Source organism: Garra rufa, chromosome 24 (assembly GCF_049309525.1).
Source record: "Garra rufa chromosome 24, GarRuf1.0, whole genome shotgun sequence".
In the NCBI taxonomy this organism is placed as follows: domain Eukaryota; kingdom Metazoa; phylum Chordata; class Actinopteri; order Cypriniformes; family Cyprinidae; genus Garra; species Garra rufa.
The window spans coordinates 20,289,388-20,309,525 of NC_133384.1; the positions used below are offsets into that span (position 1 = coordinate 20,289,388).

General features: G+C 31.8%; 1 protein-coding gene across 1 annotated transcript in view; it reads right to left on the minus strand.

Moving 5' to 3' along the window:
* Window positions 1-2,094: 2,094 nt before the first annotated feature.
* Window positions 2,095-20,138, minus strand: part of oxsr1b (oxidative stress responsive kinase 1b) — a 73,428-nt gene continuing 55,384 nt past the window's right edge. The window contains exons 5-18 of the mRNA XM_073830406.1: window positions 17,736-17,791; window positions 15,771-15,880; window positions 15,344-15,445; window positions 15,078-15,211; window positions 14,366-14,414; window positions 13,596-13,661; window positions 11,684-11,806; window positions 8,550-8,585; window positions 5,970-6,092; window positions 5,795-5,853; window positions 5,649-5,701; window positions 4,756-4,824; window positions 3,397-3,461; window positions 2,095-3,311 (exon numbers count right to left, since the gene is read on the minus strand). Coding sequence (XP_073686507.1) covers window positions 3,237-3,311; window positions 3,397-3,461; window positions 4,756-4,824; window positions 5,649-5,701; window positions 5,795-5,853; window positions 5,970-6,092; window positions 8,550-8,585; window positions 11,684-11,806; window positions 13,596-13,661; window positions 14,366-14,414; window positions 15,078-15,211; window positions 15,344-15,445; window positions 15,771-15,880; window positions 17,736-17,791 — 1,120 coding nt within the window. The 3' untranslated portion in view covers window positions 2,095-3,236. The remainder of the gene's footprint in view (window positions 3,312-3,396; window positions 3,462-4,755; window positions 4,825-5,648; window positions 5,702-5,794; window positions 5,854-5,969; window positions 6,093-8,549; window positions 8,586-11,683; window positions 11,807-13,595; window positions 13,662-14,365; window positions 14,415-15,077; window positions 15,212-15,343; window positions 15,446-15,770; window positions 15,881-17,735; window positions 17,792-20,138) is intronic.

Sequence of the window (20,138 nt, forward strand, 5' to 3'; positions counted from 1 at the left end):
TAAGAATTCCAATTAGAGAGCTCTCCAAATCAATTTTTACTAGTAAGAATTCCATTTAGAGAGCTCTCGAATTTCATTATTACTAGTAAAAATGCAATTACAGAGCTCTACAATTAAATTTTTACTAGTAAAAACCATTAAAGATGAATTGCAGAGCTCTGTAATGCAGAGCTCTGTAATGGTCTCTAAATGGAATTCTTACTAGTAAAAATTGATTTAGAGAGCTCTCTAATTGAAATTGTTACTAGTAGTAATTATTCATTTGTAGAGCTCTCTAATGGAAATTCTTACTAGTAAAAATTCTGTTAAACCAAAGAAATTTTGGGACCTTCTGAAGAACAGCAGGCAGTTTAACTGTTCAGGACAAACAAGGGACTCATAAACAACTCCAAATCTCTCTCTCTCTCTAAAAAAAAAAAAAAAAAAAAAAAAAAAAAAAAAAAAAACAGCTGTGGATCATTCAGGTAACAACACAGTATTAAGAATCAAGGGTGTGTAAACTTTTGAACGGGGTCATTTTTTTATTCAACTACTATTTTCTCTTGTGGACTGTATGTAAACATCTTTTATGTGAAATATCTCTTTCAAGTCAGTACTAAATTAAAAAATTAACATGCATTTTGTATGATCCCTCTTATTTTGGTAAAATTAACATTTTACAGATTCTGCAAGGTGTATGTAAACTTTTGACTTCAACTGTACTATATCTATCTATATCTATATCTATATATCTATATATATGTACTGTATATGCAGAAAAATCAATAAATATTATTACAATTTTGAAATAACTGTTTTCTATTTGAATCTATCTTAAAATGTAATTTATTTGGAATTGTTACTAGTAAGAATTTAATTATAGAGCTCTCTAATTGAATTGTTACTAGTAAAAATGCAATTACGACGAGTAACGCTTAGTATATTTTAGGCTAAAATGGCTTGCCATAGTTTTAGCTTGTTTTTTGATCTCTCATCTTTTCAGTCTTTTTTTTTTTTTCATGAGATTCGTACCCAAGGATTCCGCATCCTCCAGTTCCATGCTGGCTGAGCTACCAAGCAAGCTTGTTACATCCAGAAACTGAAACATATGGAGCTGTAATCAAAACGGTGGCTGTTTTACCACCTCTAATGGACATTTCTGTTGGAAAACAGTGATATAAACTTAGTACTTATTTTGCAACTTGCGAAAAAGTTCCCACAGGTACGTCTTCGTCAAAAGATCGGGTAGTTTTATCCGTTCATTAAAAAATCTTAAGTAGTTTTTCTATTATGTGAATCAAAATAAACAATTTTTATATAATACAGCTCTGCAGAAGCATAATATTCAAATACAGTAATATATACTGTAACCAACAAGGAGGCATTTTAGGCACCTTTAAGGTCGTTCTTTATTGATTTTAAAGCATTTAAAAACATGCCTTAAAATTCAACACAAGCTAAAGAAAATTAAGCGAAAATATAAAGAAAAATAAATTGATATTTACCTTTTAATTTTGTATATTGCTTACAGTAAACTGACTGTGAAGGCGTCTGTCCCTGTACAACACTTTGGCAAAAAGTCAGGACACTTGTGCAACCTTATGAAATGCATTATTATTAAGACTGGAAATTAACTTAATACAAATAAACTTGTCTTTAACGTATAAACTTGCCTTTTCAACGCAAGCGATTTTATTAATTAATATTTTAGTGGACAGCTTTGTTGTGATTGCAAAGAGGTGAAAAGAAAATACTTGTGCATCAAATCTTTCTTTTACTTCCCTCCTATGTTTTGAATCCTCCCAATAAAACTGGAAAATAAATTCGGAACATTTTTTTTAATTATTTAATAATTAGTTGAATATATATCTATAAAATATTAAACTGTCAAAAAGGGCAAAGGGGAATAATAATAATAAAAATAAGCTGAAACACTGCTTTAAATTGCTTAAAAATATTCCAGGCTGTTGTTGCACACAGTCAGTGATATGTTTAAATGAGATTTCTTGGGTGAAGTAAACCTCTCACTGCTAAAAAACTCCAAGCAGATTTATGCTACCTAAGTTCCCGCTGTGATTATAGGCGAAAAGACAAACCAACAGAACTCACAAAGTGTCTTTTTTAGCTGACACCACCTCCCATCACCTTATTTATGAAGAACACAAAGGCCATGAGTGAAACATCCCATATAAAATCAAACCAATGGCAAATTACATTATTTACATGCTCAATCGAGTTCACTCACATCAGAAATACACATGAATACTTAAGAGTTCAATTCCAGAGCAGGAAAAAGCCAAACACCAAAGTTTCATCAGGTACCTTAGGTACTTCTACCTTTTCCAAAAATCTAAATCACTTACAGAGATACTTATAAAAATGAGAAGTCACAGATAATGTCAAAAAATTAAAACCAAAGTTCACAAATTAATGCGAAATCTAAAAAAAGGAGAGAGATGTTTGATGCAAAACTGTGTAGAAATTTTAAGGCAATATCTTTGAGCAGCATGGGATAGTGACTTATGCAAATATGCCAAGTAAAAGCAAAAGAATATGGATAAAGCAGTAAATCCAGCCTTCAGGAGTGTTCATTAGGGCTCAATGACTAATGGCTAATTCTGAAATATTGAAGTGTTTGAATTTAAGTGCTTGAAGAAATCAAGCTCTGTGTATAACAGCAGAGAAAGTAAAAGCTGTTTTCGAAACAAGATTTGAACGCAAGTAAATAATGCAAGCGGTGTGATAAAACATGCTTAGCTGCTTCTCTTCAAAAGCATAGAAAAACCATAGGTTAAAAAAAAGCTATAACTATAGCTAAACCCATTTACTCATATCCTCTATAAACCCCATGTTTTACTCCTTTGCGCTCAGTAGTTACATTTGAGGCATTTTTGCATTGTTCATTTTAAGGGTGTCCGTTCAGATTGTGCAAAACTAGGACAAACATAGAAAAGAAAGAGAATTATTAAGGTTATATATATATAAGGTTATGATAATTGCATCCTTATACAAATAAATCGTAAACTTTATTTTAATCGGTTCCTACAAATTCTGATCATTTTCACGTTTGTGCAACTCTTCCGTCGGGCCGTTTGAAATCCTATGGGCTGGCGCTATGGTACTTTTCTCTTTGGCAACAGTGGTTTCTTTAGGGCATTTGAAAGAGGGGAAAAAATACATCAATGTGTCATTCTGTTGGTAGTGTTGGTTTGTTTTCACATTTGTAGGCAAGTCATGGTCCCGCACAGAGCCGGAGTTTAGCTAATGCTCAGCTGAGCAAATCCCAAGAGTTTGACATCATCAGGAATCTCAGAGCCCTCGACGCCAGAAGCCTGAAAAACACCAAGCATGACGTGTTACTGCAAAACACCAATGAAGACTGACACAGTGGCTTTAACCAAACCAGAAGTCACTCACCAGTTTAAATGTGACATTTTTATTGGAATGAGGCTCTTCGACTATCTTCTGCAAATTAGCAGCCACTGAAATGACATAAAACACAGGTTTAGGAACATGACTTAAGTCAAAAGTTACATACCTTGCAGAATCTGCAAAATGTTAATTATTTTATAAAAATAACACAATTAAACAAAATCCTTCAGGTTCCACAAATTCAGTTTTTTTTTCAGCATTTTTGTGTATTTGAACCCTTTCCAACAATGACTGTATGATTTTGAGATCCATCTTTTCACACTGAGGACAACTGAGGGACTGCAACTACTACAGAAGGTTCAAACGCTCACTGATGCTTTAAATAGAAACACGATGCATTAAGAGGCAGGGGGTGAAAACTTTTGAACAGAATGAAGATGTGTACATTTGTCTTATTCTGCCTAAATATCATATTTTTTTCATTTTGTACTGCCCTTCAGAAGCTACTCCCAGAAGACAAAATAAGTGAAATATAAGTAAAATTAAATTTAGTAAATTAAATTTACCCTGATCTTTAAATTCTGTCTCAATCTCCATTCTGTTCAAAAGTTTTCACCCCCGGCTCTTAATGCATTGTTTTCCCTTCTGGCGTATCAGTGAGCATTTGAACCTTCTATAATAGTTGTATATGAGTCCCTCAGTTGTCCTCAGTGTGAAAAGATGGATCTTAAAATCATACAGTCATTGTTGGAAAGGGTTCAAATACACAAAAATGCTGAAAAACCAAAGAATTTTTGGGACCTTCTGAAGAACAGCCGGCAGTTTAACTGTTCAGGACAAACAAGGGACTCATAAACAACTCCAAATCTCTAAAAAAAAGAAAACACAGCTGTGGATCATTCAGGTAACAACACATATATCTATCTATCTATCTATCTATCTATCTATCTATCTATCTATCTATCTATCTATCTATCTATCTATCTATCTATCTATATATGCAGTAAAACCAATAAATATTATTACAATTTTAAATAACTTCTTTCTATTTGAATCCATCTTAAAATGTAATTTATATCTGTGATGCAAAGCTGAATTTTCAGCATCATTACTCCAGTCTTCAGTGTCACATGTTCCTTCAGAAATCGTTCTAATATGCTGATTTGGTGTTAAAAAACATCATCTATGTTGAAAATGGTTGTGCTGCTTAACAGTTTGGTGGAAACTGTGATACATTTGTTTTAGGATCTGTATTCTTTAAAGAACAGAAATTTTAAAAAAATTGTTTGTAACATTAGAAATGGCATTACATTCACTTTTGATTAATTTGATGCATTCAAACTCAATAAAAGTATTTATTTCTTTAAAGAAAACAAAAAATAATCAGAAGAAAAAAATCCTTACCAATAACTAAATCTCTCCCATCTACCAAGCCGGCCGATACCAGCTCCTGAGAAACCCCATCTGCTGTGTCTACAGAAAAGAAAAATGCATGTAATGCATTAACTCTGCTTTAAAATGGCTTGCTCAGACCAACAAACTGAGTCTGGCAAATTACAACCTCCTCCATATTTGAACTGACAAGCTTGTAGATCTTCCAGAATGAGGCTGACAACTTAATGACTGCTCAGCTCTACACATCATGCTAACATACTACAGTCAAACAGAGAGAAAAATGAAGACGTGTTCGTGCGAAAGAGCATTCTCACACATTACATCAGGCCATCAGAAATGGACATGCCCCCTGGAGCCATGACACTAAAAGTTTTATTTTGGGATTCTTAAAGATAAGATAAGACACTGACAAAACGCAGATGCAGAGAGTTAGGGCTCTTTGACATCTGATGGGGTAGAAAAAATTATTTACTCTTGCATTGCTTTGGCCTCTGCTGGAGGGCAGAAAGCTGAGATAAACAGGAGCTGATTTTAAAAGGATGTTAAATTGATTTGTTAAAGAGGTCACGAACTGAGAAATCAAAAATCCTTTGATCTTCTGAAATATAAAAGGCCATTGTACTATAAAGACATAGGCTAACTTTCTCTCAAAAAGATAATCAACACCTGCTTCTACATCACTTCACCGATTCGAGCATGTAGTGTAAATAATGAGAGAGGCAAACGCAGATCTACGCAGAAACCAAACAATAAAGATGGTTCAGAAGACTACAAGATGGTATACAATGCAAAGTTGTGGAAAAAACACTTAAAAAACACTTTAGGAGTCTTTGTAGTATCCTATTAAGAGTAATTATTGCTTGATTTATTATTGACTATTAGCCACATCTTAACACTCTTACCTCTGCCAGGCATGAACTCAAATCGTATGTCGTTCAGTTCCTTTTTCAAGTTTCTATAGGACAGAAGGACAAATATAAGTCATCTACTGCTCCTGTCAACACTGGATCAATGTTAATAAATGAATAAAAAACCAAATGAATCTTACCTTAGCCTTAATACTAAACTGATGGGGGACGGTGAGGCATCGCCTCCAGGAACTGGGGCCTACAGATGGAAGCAGATGATCAGCGTTTCTCATTGGCCTATTAACTTCATGCTTGATACAACAGCTTTGATTGGAATAGAGGTGTCTAAAGTCCGATTTGTTGTTGGTGTTCTACCTGCGCAGGGGTCGCAGCTGGGGTTGGTGTTGTGGTTGGGGCAGTGTTTTGAGTGCTGGCCGGGCCCTGGCCAGCAGCTTGAGGTAGTTCAGGCTGGAGGTGACTGCCGTAAGGCTGGAATAGCTACAAATACATGTGAAGACCCACGTAAACTTTTAAAAATCACATTATAAATATATAAAAAGTGAAATATGTGAAAGCCTGTTTTCTCCACTAAATTAAAAATTAAGATTTTACTTTTTTCTCAGAATTGCGATACAAACTTGCAATTCGGACTTCTTTTCTCAGAACTGCGAAATATAAACTTGCGATTCTGGGAAATTAAGTCTGAATTGCGTTATATAAACACAATTGTGAGGTTTTATCTCACAAGTGTAACTTTTTTCTCAGAATTTGTGAGTTTATATCGCAGTTCAGACTTTAAAACACACAATTAAGTCAGAATTGTGAGATGTAAACTCGCAATTCTGAGAACATACCAGTCTTTTTTCCCCTCAGAATTGGACTTAATTCGCAATTGCAAGTTTATATCTCAATTATGAGAAAAAGTCTTTATCTTGCAATTTTCTGACTTTTCACCTCACAATTGCAAGTTTTTATCAGAATTCTGACTTTATTTCTCACGATTTAACAGTTTCATGCAATTCTGAGAAAAAAAAAAACGTAAAAATTTCACATTTTTATCTTGCAATTCTGACTCTATTTCTTGCAGTTTGAGTTTATATCACGCAGTTCTGAGAAAAAAGTTAGAATTGTGAGTATTTTTCTTCTAATTGTGAGTTTTTATCTCTCAATTCTCACTTTTTTTTTCACAATTTCGAGTTTTTATCTCGCAATTCTGATTTATTTCTCACAATTATGAATTTATATCAACCAATTGATAACAGAACTGAGGTTTTTTTCTTCTAATTGTGATTTTTTTTCTTGAATTTCTGAGTTTATTTCTTGCAATTTGAGTTTATATCATGCAGTTCGGGGAATAAAGTTAGAATTGTGAGTTTTTATCTTGCAATTCTGACTTTTTTCTCCAAATTATGAGTTTATATCCGGTAATTCTGAGATTGCACAAAATTGCACATTTTTATCTCGCAATTCTGACTTTATTACTTGCAATTTGAGTTTATATTACACAGTTTGGAGAAAAAAGTTAGAATTGTGAGTTTTTATCTTGCATTTCTGACTTTATTTCTTGCAATTTGAGTTTATATCATGCAGTTCAGGGAATAAAGTTAGAATTGTGATTTTTTTTCTTTCTTTTAATTGTGAGTTTTTATCTTGCAATTCTGACTTTTTTCTCCAAATTATGAGTTTATATCCGGTAATTCTGAGATTGCACAAAATTGCACATTTTTATCTCGCAATTCTGACTTTATTACTTGCAATTTGAGTTTATATTACACAGTTTGGAGAAAAAAGTTAGAATTGTGAGTTTTTATCTTGCATTTCTGACTTTATTTCTTGCAATTTGAGTTTATATCACGCAGTTCTGAGAAAAAAGTTAGAATTGTGATTTTTTTTCTTTCTTTTAATTGTGAGTTTTTATCTTGCAATTCTGACTTTTCTCACAACTGCAAGTTTTTAATTTCGCAATTCAGACTTAATTACAATTGGGAGTTTATATCACACAATTCTCAGAAAAAAGACAGATTTGGATGTTTTTATCTCACAATACTGACTTTATTTCTCACACTTGTGAGTTTATATCACGCAATTCTGACTTTTTTCTGAGTTTATATCCAGTAATTTTGAGGGAAAAAAAAGACAAAATTGCACATTTTTATATCGCAATTTTGAATATTTCTTGCAATTTGAGTTTATATCACACAGTTCGTAGAAAAAGTTAGAATTGTGAGTTTTTTTTTCCCTCTAATTGTAAGTTTATATAGCAATTTGAAAAAAAAGAAGTTAAATTGCTAATTTTTATCAGAATTCTGACCTTATTTCTCACAACTTTATAATTTGCAATTGCAAGTTTATATCTCACAATTATGAGCAAACTTCTGAATTGCGAAATAAAAACTTGCAATTGTGAGGAAAAAAAAGGGAGAATTGAAAGTTTATATCACGCAATTCTGAAAAAAAAAAATCAAAATTCAAATCATCAATTCTGACTTTATTTCTTGCAATTAAGAGTTTACATCAACCAATTCGGAGAAAAAAAGTAAAAATTGCACATTTTTATCTTGCAATTTTGACTTTATTTCTCACAATGGCACGTTTTTATCTCACAACTCTGCATTTTTTCTCACAATTGTGAGGTTATATCAAGCAATTCTGACTTTATAACTCACAATTGCGTGTGAAAAAAAGTTGAGTTTGTATCATGCAATTCTTGGGGAAAAAAGTGAGAATTATGATATAAAAAGTAGCAAAAACAGTGGTGGTTTATTCAGTGGTGGAAACAGGCTTCCAAAAAAAAAAGAAAAAAAATTTCCACATAAAATGTTTCATTTTTACCAAATACAGTAAGTCAGTAGTATTTCATGCATATAAAAATGCATTATATGATACACAGTGCATACTGCAAATACAATAGTTCATTAATATGGCTACTGGAAAGGTTCCTCATGGTCTACATACCTCTGCATTCTGGAGTCCTTCTTTTACTCTTGGTGACTGTGAGAAAGATAAAAGGGTCAAAGGTCAAGCTCAAGTCTTTTATAATAATATATAATGGTTTGGGTTACTGTAATTCAGCTTTGGATTTGAACGCACTGTAGTAAGGAATGAAGCAGGGAGTTAAGGTCCTTCATCAGTTTTTTTATTTTACACTTATGCTATGATTTTAAGTTTTAGTAAAATACAGTATTATTCAAGAATTGAAGGATGTTTTAAACGGATAGTTCACAAAAAATGAAAATTACCCCATGATTTACTTACCCTCAATACATCCTAGGTGTATATGACTCTTCATTCAGACGAAAACAATCAGATTTTTTAATAAAAAATGTTGTAGCTTTTTCAAGCTTTATAATGGCAGTGAATGGGTGTTAAGTTTTTGAAGTCCAAATAAAGTGCATCCATCCATCATAAAAAGTGCTCTACACAGCTTCAAAGGGTTAATAAAGGCCTTCTAACACAAATCAATGCAGTTGTGTAAGAAAAATATCCATATTTAAAACTTTATAAACCATAATCTCTAACTTCCGCTAACTGTTCACTAGACTTTATGGTTTATCAAGTTTACATATGGATGTTTTTCTTACACAAACACAACGATTCACTTCAGAAGGCCTTTATTAACCACCTGGAACCGTGAGGAGTACTTTTTATGATGGATGGATGCACTTTATTGGACTTCAAAATCTCAACACCCATTCACTGCCATTATAAAGCTTGGAAGAGCCAGAACATTTTTTTAATATAACTCCGATTGTATTCGACTGAAAGAAGAAAGTCATATACACCTAAGATGGCTTGAGAGTAGGGCTGGGCCGATAAACGATATCATATCGAATCGCGATAAAATTTATGTTAATAACGATGATAGGCTCTAGACATTTTTTGCTCGATATGGATTAATCTAAGAGCCAATCACACAGCAGAAATATGCGATAACAGCCAATCAGCGTACAGTGTGCGTGTGCACGTCAAAGTACAAAGTTCATTTCCTACCGCACTTTGCGAAGCAAACTTAACACCAGGACAACAAAAAAAAGAGAGAGGAAGCAGCGACGAAAGTGAAACTAACTTCGAGTTATTATCCAAAGATGTTGAAATTGTCGACAAAAAAGGTAGCACGAATTCCGTTATATAAGTGGTTTGGCTACCTGAAAAGTGACTCTTAGCTCAGCTGAGAGTTTGGCGCGATTGTTAAAACTGAAACCGAAAGCAAAAAACCCACGCGCATTCAAAAGCAATTTTAATCCCCCCAATGCACGCAAATTAGGCTACATGACATATCTAGGCTGTTATTAGTATGTAGGCTATGATAGCTCTGTATCATGCTTGAAATATCCGTCTCTATTTGCACTTTGAATATTTAGAGAGTAGCCTACTTAGATTATGGCTGAATTGTCTGTACTTAATACGGTTAAGAAAGAATTAAACGTGTCGTAATTTTTTGTTATTTATACTGTAGATTGTTTCAAAATGCAGTGGTTGCCTCTAATTTAAATAGCTCAACCTATAATAGAGAAAATAAACAATTGTGTTAATAATAATAAATAAATAAATAATTGTGTTACAAATGATGTTTTTACAATAATTTTATGTTTACATTTTGTACATTTACTCTCATTTACCATACTCTGTCACAACTTTTATTTTTTTAATTTATTTTAGTAAGTTGTTTTAATTTTTAAGGCCAAATCTGTAATCTGTTTTTGTTAATAAACTATACTTTAAATGTAATTTAATGAACCCTTTCATTTTTGTGGCTTTAGTCATTGTTGGGATACTATTTTAAAGCTGGCAACATCAACAGCTTATATCGAAATATATATCGTTATCGTTCAATATGGGGAAAAAATTATCGAGATTACATTTTTGCCATATCGCCCAGCCCTACTTGAGAGTGAGTAAATCATGGGGTAATTTTCATTTTTGGGTGAACTGTTCCTTTAAGATATGCAAACAAATTACACAATATCTGCCTAGAACATATTCTATTCAATAGTATGAACTACATACATCCAATGTATTCCCAAACCCTTAACCAAACAGAAAGAATTACACCATACCACCTAACCTAAAGTGTGTTAACACATATACTACCATTTAAAATGTTTAAGACCAGTAAGATTTATTTAATCAGCAAGGACAGAAGAGACAAAAGTGATTTTTATACCAAAACACAAAGATCATGTAGTAACCAGAAGTGACCACATTACATGTTAGTGCCTAAACCAACAGAAATCTCATTACGAGGCTGTTAAAAAAATCTGGGTGGTTATTAGATATCATTGATTTGGTCAGTACAGTATGTCAAAGTTACAAATAAAACACAATACAGATGGCATCCAGGAAGCACATGTCATCACTATTAAGTCGGTCTCTGTTTTTTTTCCAGCAAGAATAGTTTGGTGACACTATTTTTGCTTTACCACGGTTTAGTCATTGATATTAGAATATGTGGTCAAGCTTCAAGAGCCAGGTAAGTAGGTAATTTTGTAGCACATGTGAGCTATAGGTTCATAATAAGCAGAGATATTGTGCAGAAGTTATCGCAATAAGCAATCTAAATGATTTTATACTGTACATGATTATTTCTTGCATAGACATGCAGAGAAACAGATTATCACGGACGGGTGAAGGTTCAATGTTTATCCTTAATCCAACCTGAACTCTAGTAACTTTACTGTTTTAGGTCTTTAAAGCTAGATAACTCATATTAGCAGATATATTAGACTCGCTAAACAAATTTTCTCTCCTCATTATCTAGCACTTCCAGTTTCTGCATGTCCTAATGTTGTGTCTGACTGAGTGTGCTTCCTTGTTAAGGTGAGCCATCTGTATCAGTGGGAAAACTGAACAACCCTGGGTGGGGGCAGCTCAAGAGGATGAGAGAAACGGACTTGTCGCCTTGTCGACTTGGACTGCTGCTCCTTTAGCGGCAAACACAAAACAGAGCCCAAGGATGAGAGGTGCAACAGCCAACAGCATTACAAACACCACACACAAACAAAAAGTGCAAACAACCAGTGCTCGAACTCTCAAAATGACGTGTTCAGTAGGATCTGAAATTCTGCTTGTGTGTGTTAAGTGTGTGTTACCCGTAAGGCAGCAACAGCAGCTTTGCCCTCTTCGCTCTCCTCATCCAGTTCATCATCGCTCCATTCCCATTCTCCATCTTCTGTTTTATGGAGTCTCCCACTGGAGCCAGGAACTCGCCGAACCTACACACAAACACAAAAGTTACAATTTTTAACTAATTCTGATTATTATTATTTTTATTATTGCCATTATTACATTTTTCATCTAAAGTTGAGGTCAAAAGTTTACATACACCTTGCAGAATCTCCTACATGTTAATTATTTTACCAAAATAAGAGGGACCGTACAGAATGCATGTGATTTTTTTATTTAGCACTGACCTGAATAAGATATTTCACATAAAAGACGTTTACATATAGTCCACAAGAGAAAATAATCGTTGAACTTATTAAAATGACCCTGTTCAAAAGTTTACATACACTTGATTTTTAATACAGTTTATTATTATTATTATTATTAATACAATTTATTTAGTGATCAAAAAAATCAAATCAAATCAAAATTTATTTGTTAAGCACCTTAAAAAACACAGCGTGTACCAAAGTGCTGTACAACACTATAAACACAATAAAAACACAGATATAGATAATAATAATATAGAAACACAGATAGTTGATAGTTGATCATGAGTCCCTTGTTTGTCCTGAACAGTTAAACTGTCTGCTGTTTTTCAGAAAAATTCTTCAGGTCCCACAAATTCTTAGATTTTTTTCAGCATTTTTGTGTATTTGAACCCTTTCCAGCAATGACTGTATGATTTTGAGATCCATCTTTTCACACTGAGGACAGCTGAGGGACTCACATGCAACTATTACAGAAGGTTCAAACACTCACTTAGGCTTCAGAAGGAAAATGATGCATTAAGAGCCAGGGGGTGAAAACTTTTGAACAGAATGAAAATTTGTAAATTTTTCTTATTTTGCCTAAATATAATTTTTTTTTTTTTCATTTAGTACTGCCCTTTCCAGAAGACAAAATAAGTCAAATTTACCCTGATCTTTAAATTCAAAAAGTTTTCACCCCACGGCTCTTAATGCATTTTGTTTTTGAATTTTTTTAAAAATATAAATTCAGCTATTATTTTGTCTTGTGGACTATATGTAAACATATTTTATGTGAAATATCTTATTCAGATCAGTACTAAATAAAAAAATGATATGCCTTTTGTATGATCCCTCTTATTTTGATAAAATAATTGACCTTTTGCAGATTCTGCAAAACTGTATTTATTTATCTAGTAAGATATTAAGATTGAATGTAGGGTGTACTTTGCACAATTTTCAGAAATTGATAGCAAATTTCACAAATAATTATAACACACTGAATGTAGTTAGAAAAACTGGAAGTAGATAGACTAAAATACTATTTTCTTCAAAAACATACTCCAAAAATTTGTTTTATTTACAATTTTGATTTTTTTTAACAGCATACCAGAGAAAGTATTTTAATTTGTAGTGCTTTGCATATACATAAAAACCGGCTAAATATAAATAAAGCATGTAAATATGAGAATCATTTAATAATATAATAAATTAGCTAACAATAGTTAATGTATTAACTAACAGGAAAGAACAATGAACACATTTGTTACACTATTTATTAATCTTTGTTAATGTTAGTTAATAAATACAGTTGTTCATTGTTTGTTCATGTAAGTTCACAGTACATTAACTAATGTTAATAAACACAACTTGTGATTTTAATAATGCATTAGTAAATGCTGAAATTAACATTAGCTAAAATTGAAAAAAAGTGCTGTAGAAGTATTGTTCATTCTTAGTTGTTAACTAATGAACCTTATTGTAAAGTATTACCAATAATATTATATAAACATCTCATACAATAAAAATTACCACATCGTAAAACAGCAGAAATAATACCTAATAAAACATTATGCAACATGTTCCTCACCTTTCTCGCTCTCTCTGTAATTGTAGGTGCTCTATGTAATAATTTCTCCTGCAGAAATTCATTATTCTGCCAAACAAAATGGAACAGAAAGATTAATATTTTACTAAATTATAGTAATAACCACAATTATGGTGGAATCACAACATGGGCTGACACTCAGACTCAACTCCAGCCCCCTACTGGGCACTGATTCAAACTGCAGACAGGGAACTCCATTTGGCAAAGAGTTTATCAGCCAGTTGAAGAGGGATGCTTTTGATCAATTTAAAGCATCTTGCTAAATAAAAGTATTCATTTCTAGAATATCTATACTAAAAATTATACAAAATGATAAAAAAATATATATACTATAAAATTATAAATCATACTGAAGCTTTTGAATGATATAGTCTATAATGTTACAAAAGCTTTTTATTTCAGGTAATAAATAACTAAGAATATAACTAAGCTTTGTGAGCAAAAGAGAATACTTTAAAAAACATTAAAAATCTTACTGTTCAAAAACTTTTGACTGGCAGTGTACAAAATAGAGACTTTGAAGAATCATTACACAACTCTAACAATGTCAAGAATAAGATAATAGGAACCATAAAAAGTATAATTTAAAATGTATTTGTGTCCTGTTTGGAGTATGAATTGTTGAATATATAAAAAAACGTATATGTTACACAGAATAAATGCAGTCATACAAATTTGCGAAAACATGAGGGCGAATAAATGATGACAATTACATGGAACAATAAAATTAATTCTGGAAGTAAGATTCTTACCTTGGCTTTCTGGAAGAATTTATGTTTTAAGAGTTCTGATGATGTTGGCCTAAAAAGCAAACACTATTGAAATACATTTGTTTTTAACTTACAGTCTTATCAGGCAATATCAGCATTCACAGTCATTGAAAACAAAATCTCATTCAAACTCAACATACTTAATACTGAGCAGGTCTGTTTTAGATCAAATGACCAGCTAAATAATACTCAACATATAAAACATACACTACTGTTCAAAAGTTTGGGGTCAGTTTTTTTCCCCCCTAAAACAATATACTTTTTTACAAGGATTCTTTGAATTGATCAAAAGTGACAGTAAAGACATTTATAATGTTACAAAATCTTTCTTTTACAAATAAAAACCATTCTTTTGAAAATCCTCTTTATCAAAGAATCCAGAACAAAAAAGTTTTCAATATTGGTAATAATAAGAAATGTTTCTTGAGCAACAAATCAGCATATGAGAATGATTTCTAAAGGATAATGTGACCCTGAAACTAGAAATTATGGTGAAAAATCACAGAAATAATATATTTATTTAAAATTGTAATAATATTTCAAAACAGTTTTACTGTATTTTTGATCAAACAAATGCCATCTCGATGAACATAATAGACAACTTTGTTTTTTAAATCTTACCAACCCCAAACTTTTGAACATAAACATATAATCTCACACGACTTAATAAAATTATACTGGCTCTGCTCAGCACCTTTTCTCTGGGTCCTTCTGCAAACACAACGAGATCATCTTCCTCAAGGATTTCCCATATTTCTTTACTACCTCCTTATCTGTGATTCCAGTCTCAAGGCAAGGCGGATCATTTTGCAGGGTCAACATCAACACCTGCAAACACAAACACAGCCCACATGCAATAAAAACAGCATGTTTCTCATTAGAGTGATGCATGACTGTCTTAAAACAGCTGTGAGCTTCATTAGAGCTCGTATGGGACTGTATCTCCTGCTCTTTCCTCACCTTCATAGGAGGGTATTTGTGGTAAGGAGCGGCGCCTGTGGCCAGCTCGATGGCTGTGATCCCAAAACTCCAGATGTCTGCTTTGAAGTCGTAACCTTTCACCTGCACACAAACAGTCACAGATTTGTTTAACACGAGAGATCCATCCATATGCCAGCAGTTACCGGTAATTTTACACCACATTGAAATCTTTAGACTTTTTAAAGGACAAAATAAGAGCTTTAATTGTCCATGTAATTCAGTCCATATACAGTGAGGTTTGAGGCTATTAGAGAAAATGCTTCTATTTAGCATTTTTCCAATTTAATATCATGTGATCTCAGGACCTTTGGACCCTACTCCATCATCTTCACTGGACTTTTGTGCATGTTGTTCATTGGCTTGCATGGCTTTAAATGAGAAGTGGTTGTTGGGAGGAAATTCATACCTGCTCCATGACTTCTGGAGCCATCCAACATGGCGTTCCCACAAACGTCTTTCGCACTTTATTTCGCGTCATGTCACCACCGGTGGCTAAGAAGGCACTTACGCCGAAATCTAAAGATTAAAAAAAAAAAACACTCATCAAAATGTTAAATAAATACTTTCTGGTCATCAAAGAAACCTGAAACAAATTCTACTGCTGTTTTTAACATATATAATAATTTATATAATGATAATGTTTTTTTGAGCAACAAATCAGAATATTAGAATGATTTCTGAAGGATCATGTGACTGGAGTAATAATGCTAAAAAAAATGAGTTTTGAAATCATAGGAATAAATTACATTTTTAAATATATTTAAATAGAAAACAGTTATTTTGAATAGTAAAAATATTTCAAAATTGTACTGTTTTTGCTGTACTTTGGATCAAACAAATAGAGGCTTGCTGAGCAGAAGAGACTTAGAAGAGAAAAGTATGTTATAATAACAATAAGGAAACTGTAATCTGTAAACAATAAATAAATAAATAAAAGAAACACAAATTTAAATATAAACATAAAACTGTTACATTAAAGTATTTAGTTGTATAAGCCACCGTTCAAAAGTCTGAGGTCAGTATGTTTATATTACATATATAAAGAAAGGTATACTTTATTTAGTAAGGAGGCATTCAATTGATTCAAACTGACAGCAGAGACATTTATAATGTGACAAAAAATTTAAGTTTAGTCAACATGAAATGTTAAGTTGTACTGTGAAAATGTGGATATTTGAGTTGAGTAAACTTAAAATTTTAAGGCAGCAGCTTACTTTTAAGGAACAACTTCCTTTTTCATTTTTTTTTACAGTGCAGAAAGATTTATGAAGGATCATGTGACAGTAAAAACAGAAGTATTGATGCTGAAACCTCAGCTTTGCCATCACAGGAATAAATGGCATTTTAAAATATATTAAAACAGAAAACAGTTATTTTACATTGTAATATTATTCACAGTTTGTACTGTATTTTGAATAAAATAAATGCAGTCTTGGTGAGCATAATAGACTTAGACTAAGAGAAAAGTATGTTATAATAACAACTGTAATCTGTAAACAATACATAAATAAAAGAAAGAAAGAAAAATTTAACATGAAAATTTTACATTTAAGTATTTAGTTGTGTAAGCCACCGTTCAAAAGTCTGATGTCAGTATGTTTTTATTACATATATAAGGAAATTAATACTTTTTATTTAGTAAGGATGCATTCAATTGATTTAAAGTGACAGCAAAGACATTTATAATGTTAAAAAAGTTTTTTATTTTAAATAAATGCAGTTCTTTTGAGCTTCCTATTCATAAAGGAAACATGAAAACATCATGCTTTCCACAAAAATATTTTGCAATTAAGCTGTTTTTAAACAATGATAATAAAAAATGTTTCTTGAGAACCAAATTGGCATATTACACTGTAAAAAAAAAAAAAAAAAAAAAAAAAAAATTTTTTACTTAAAGTAAGTGCCATGTTAAAATTTTAAGTTTAGTCAACATGAAATGTTAAGTTGTACTACATGAAAACGTGGATATTTGAGCTGAGTAAACTTAACATTTTAAGGCAGCAGCAACACGAACTTTCTTTCCTTTCTTTTTTTTTTTTTTTGCAGTGTAGAATGATTTATGAAGGATCATGTGACACTAAAGATGCTGAAACCTCAGCTTTGTCATCACAGGAATAAATTACATTTTAAAATATATTAAAGCAGAAAACAGTTATTTTAAATTGCAATATTATTTACAGTCTGAACTGTATTTTTAATCCAATAAATGTAGTCTTGGTGAACATAAGAGATTTCTTTCAAAAACATTAATTAAAGAACGGAATGCAAAAGAAAAAAGCTGTATGGTTGTGCTTTTTGCATAATGTGAACTATAATGAGCATATTTTACTGTTAAAAAGAAAGTAAGTGCAGTTAAATAGAAAGTTGGTACCTGCGATTTGCACTGATCCATCCTCTCCCAGCAGGATGTTTCCAGCTTTGAGATCCCTGCGGACAAACACAGGGAGTCTGTCTTTAGACACACGAACAGCTGTGCAGGAATACAGATGTGGATCACACAGATTGCCGTCTGTACTAACAATGTAACCCAAATGACCAAAAGAACAGAGTCTTTACAGTGCACTAAAATTTTATTATTTTCAATTGTAATAAAGAATATTAAAAATTAACCAGAAACGTTGAATGTTGTTCTGTATTAAACACTGAATTTTCAGAACCGTTGTGTGAAATTATTTTAAAGACTAAAGATGCCACTGGAACCTATAAGAACCTATAAGAATATAATAACATGATTAAAGTTAGCTCACATTAATGTATTATTTGCATTATTAATTACTAATTACAAGACAAATCCTGCATCAAGAGCCTTTATTATTGTAAGTGTAATTCCTATTTCTTGCATTATATTTTACAGTCCAGCTGGGGGCAGCAGAGATATGAATGAAACAAAAGCCGCTGAGAGACAGTAAAGTAAATTAACTTTTGAACATAATGAGACGACTTTGTTTGTGTTATCATAACAGTCACATTCTCTTGCCATGACGATATCCAATTATGCGCTTCAGGGGTGCAAAACCATAATTGCAACCTTTCTGCAGTGCAAGCCCACACACACACACACACACACACACACACACACACACACACACACACACACACACACACACACACACACACACACACACACACACACACACACACTCTCTCTGAGAGGCCCCAGTTGTTCACTCCTGCTGGGCAAATCAAAACACACTAACACATGTCCACTCCAAACTCAAGCGCATTTGGAGGTGTTCCTGAAGTGTAACAGATGTTTGGAGACGATTAGAGTGGTTGGTAACACTCCTGCTGTCCGTGAACATGACTAATAATCGCTTGCATATTTCTTAGACAGGGCAATGAGAGGAGAGAACACGTCAGATTTGGAAAACGAGATATAAATATTCAAGAACAAGATGCAGAGGGTTGCACATGGGATCGATCTGTGTGTGAATGACACAATACTTTATACACACATACGTCTCTTCTACTCACAAAGCCTGCATTTATTTGATCGAAAGTAAAGCAAAAACAGCCAAATTATGACATATTTTTACTATTTGAAATAACTGTTTTCAATTTGAATATATTTTAAAATGTAATTTATTTGTTTTCAAAGCTGAATTTTTAGCATCATTACTCCAGTCACATGATCCTTCAGAAATCATTCTAATATTCTGATGTCCTTTAAAAAAAAACATTTATTATTATTATTATTATTATTATTATTATTGTTGTTGTTGTTGTTGAAAAGAGTTGAGTATATTTTTTTCAGGTTTCTTTGATGAATAGAACGTTGAGAAGAAATTAAAAAAAGCATCCTTGCTAAATAAAAGTCTTATTTCTATAATTTATTTCCCAAAATATAAAAAAATATCAATATTTTCAATAGTATAGTATATAAAGTAAGAAAAGCTTTTTATTTTAGATAAATGCTGATCTTTGGATAAAATTGTACTCTACTGCTTTAAATATTGATAATAAAAATAATTTAAGAAATGTTTCTAGGAAACTAGGATAAAATATACCATTTAAATATTTATTGTGTGGAAAATATTTTATATTAATGACACTTCTTCCATCACACTTAACAATTGTGAAATTATTTAAAGAAAGAAAACTATTACACAATAATAATAATAATAATAACAACAACAAATAAATTGTTAAAAAATAATACTTAAATTATATTATATTAATTTTATACTTATAATAATAATAAAAAGAATAATACTTAATAATACTTAAATATTTTAAAAAAAAATATTAAAATGATTTTTTTACAGACAGTCAAAAGTAGTTTAAAAAAATCATGTGAGTTGAATAAAAGTATTTATTTCTTTCAAAAAAAGAAAGAATTACAAATTATCGACCCAAAACTTTTGAGCGGTAGTGTATATTGTTAGAAAAAAATCTATTTTAAATAAATGTTGTCCTTTTTTAACTTTTTATTTATCAAAGAATCCTGAAAAAAGTATCACAGGTTAAAAAAAATATTAAGCAGCACAACTGTTTCAACAGTTTCCAGAACTGATAATAAATCAGCATATTAGAATGATTTCTGAAGGATCATGTGACACTAAAGACCGGAGTAATGATGCTGAAAACTTGGCTTTGATTACAGAAATGAAATAGATTTTAATGTATATTAAAATAGAAAAAAAAAAAAAAAAAAAAAAACACACACACGCACATGTACATGTATACATTTTTTTTCTTCAAGTCAAGTCAAAAGTGTACATACTAGTTCAAAAAACAACTTCATGCGAGTTGATCTACCTATTATTTTTTATAA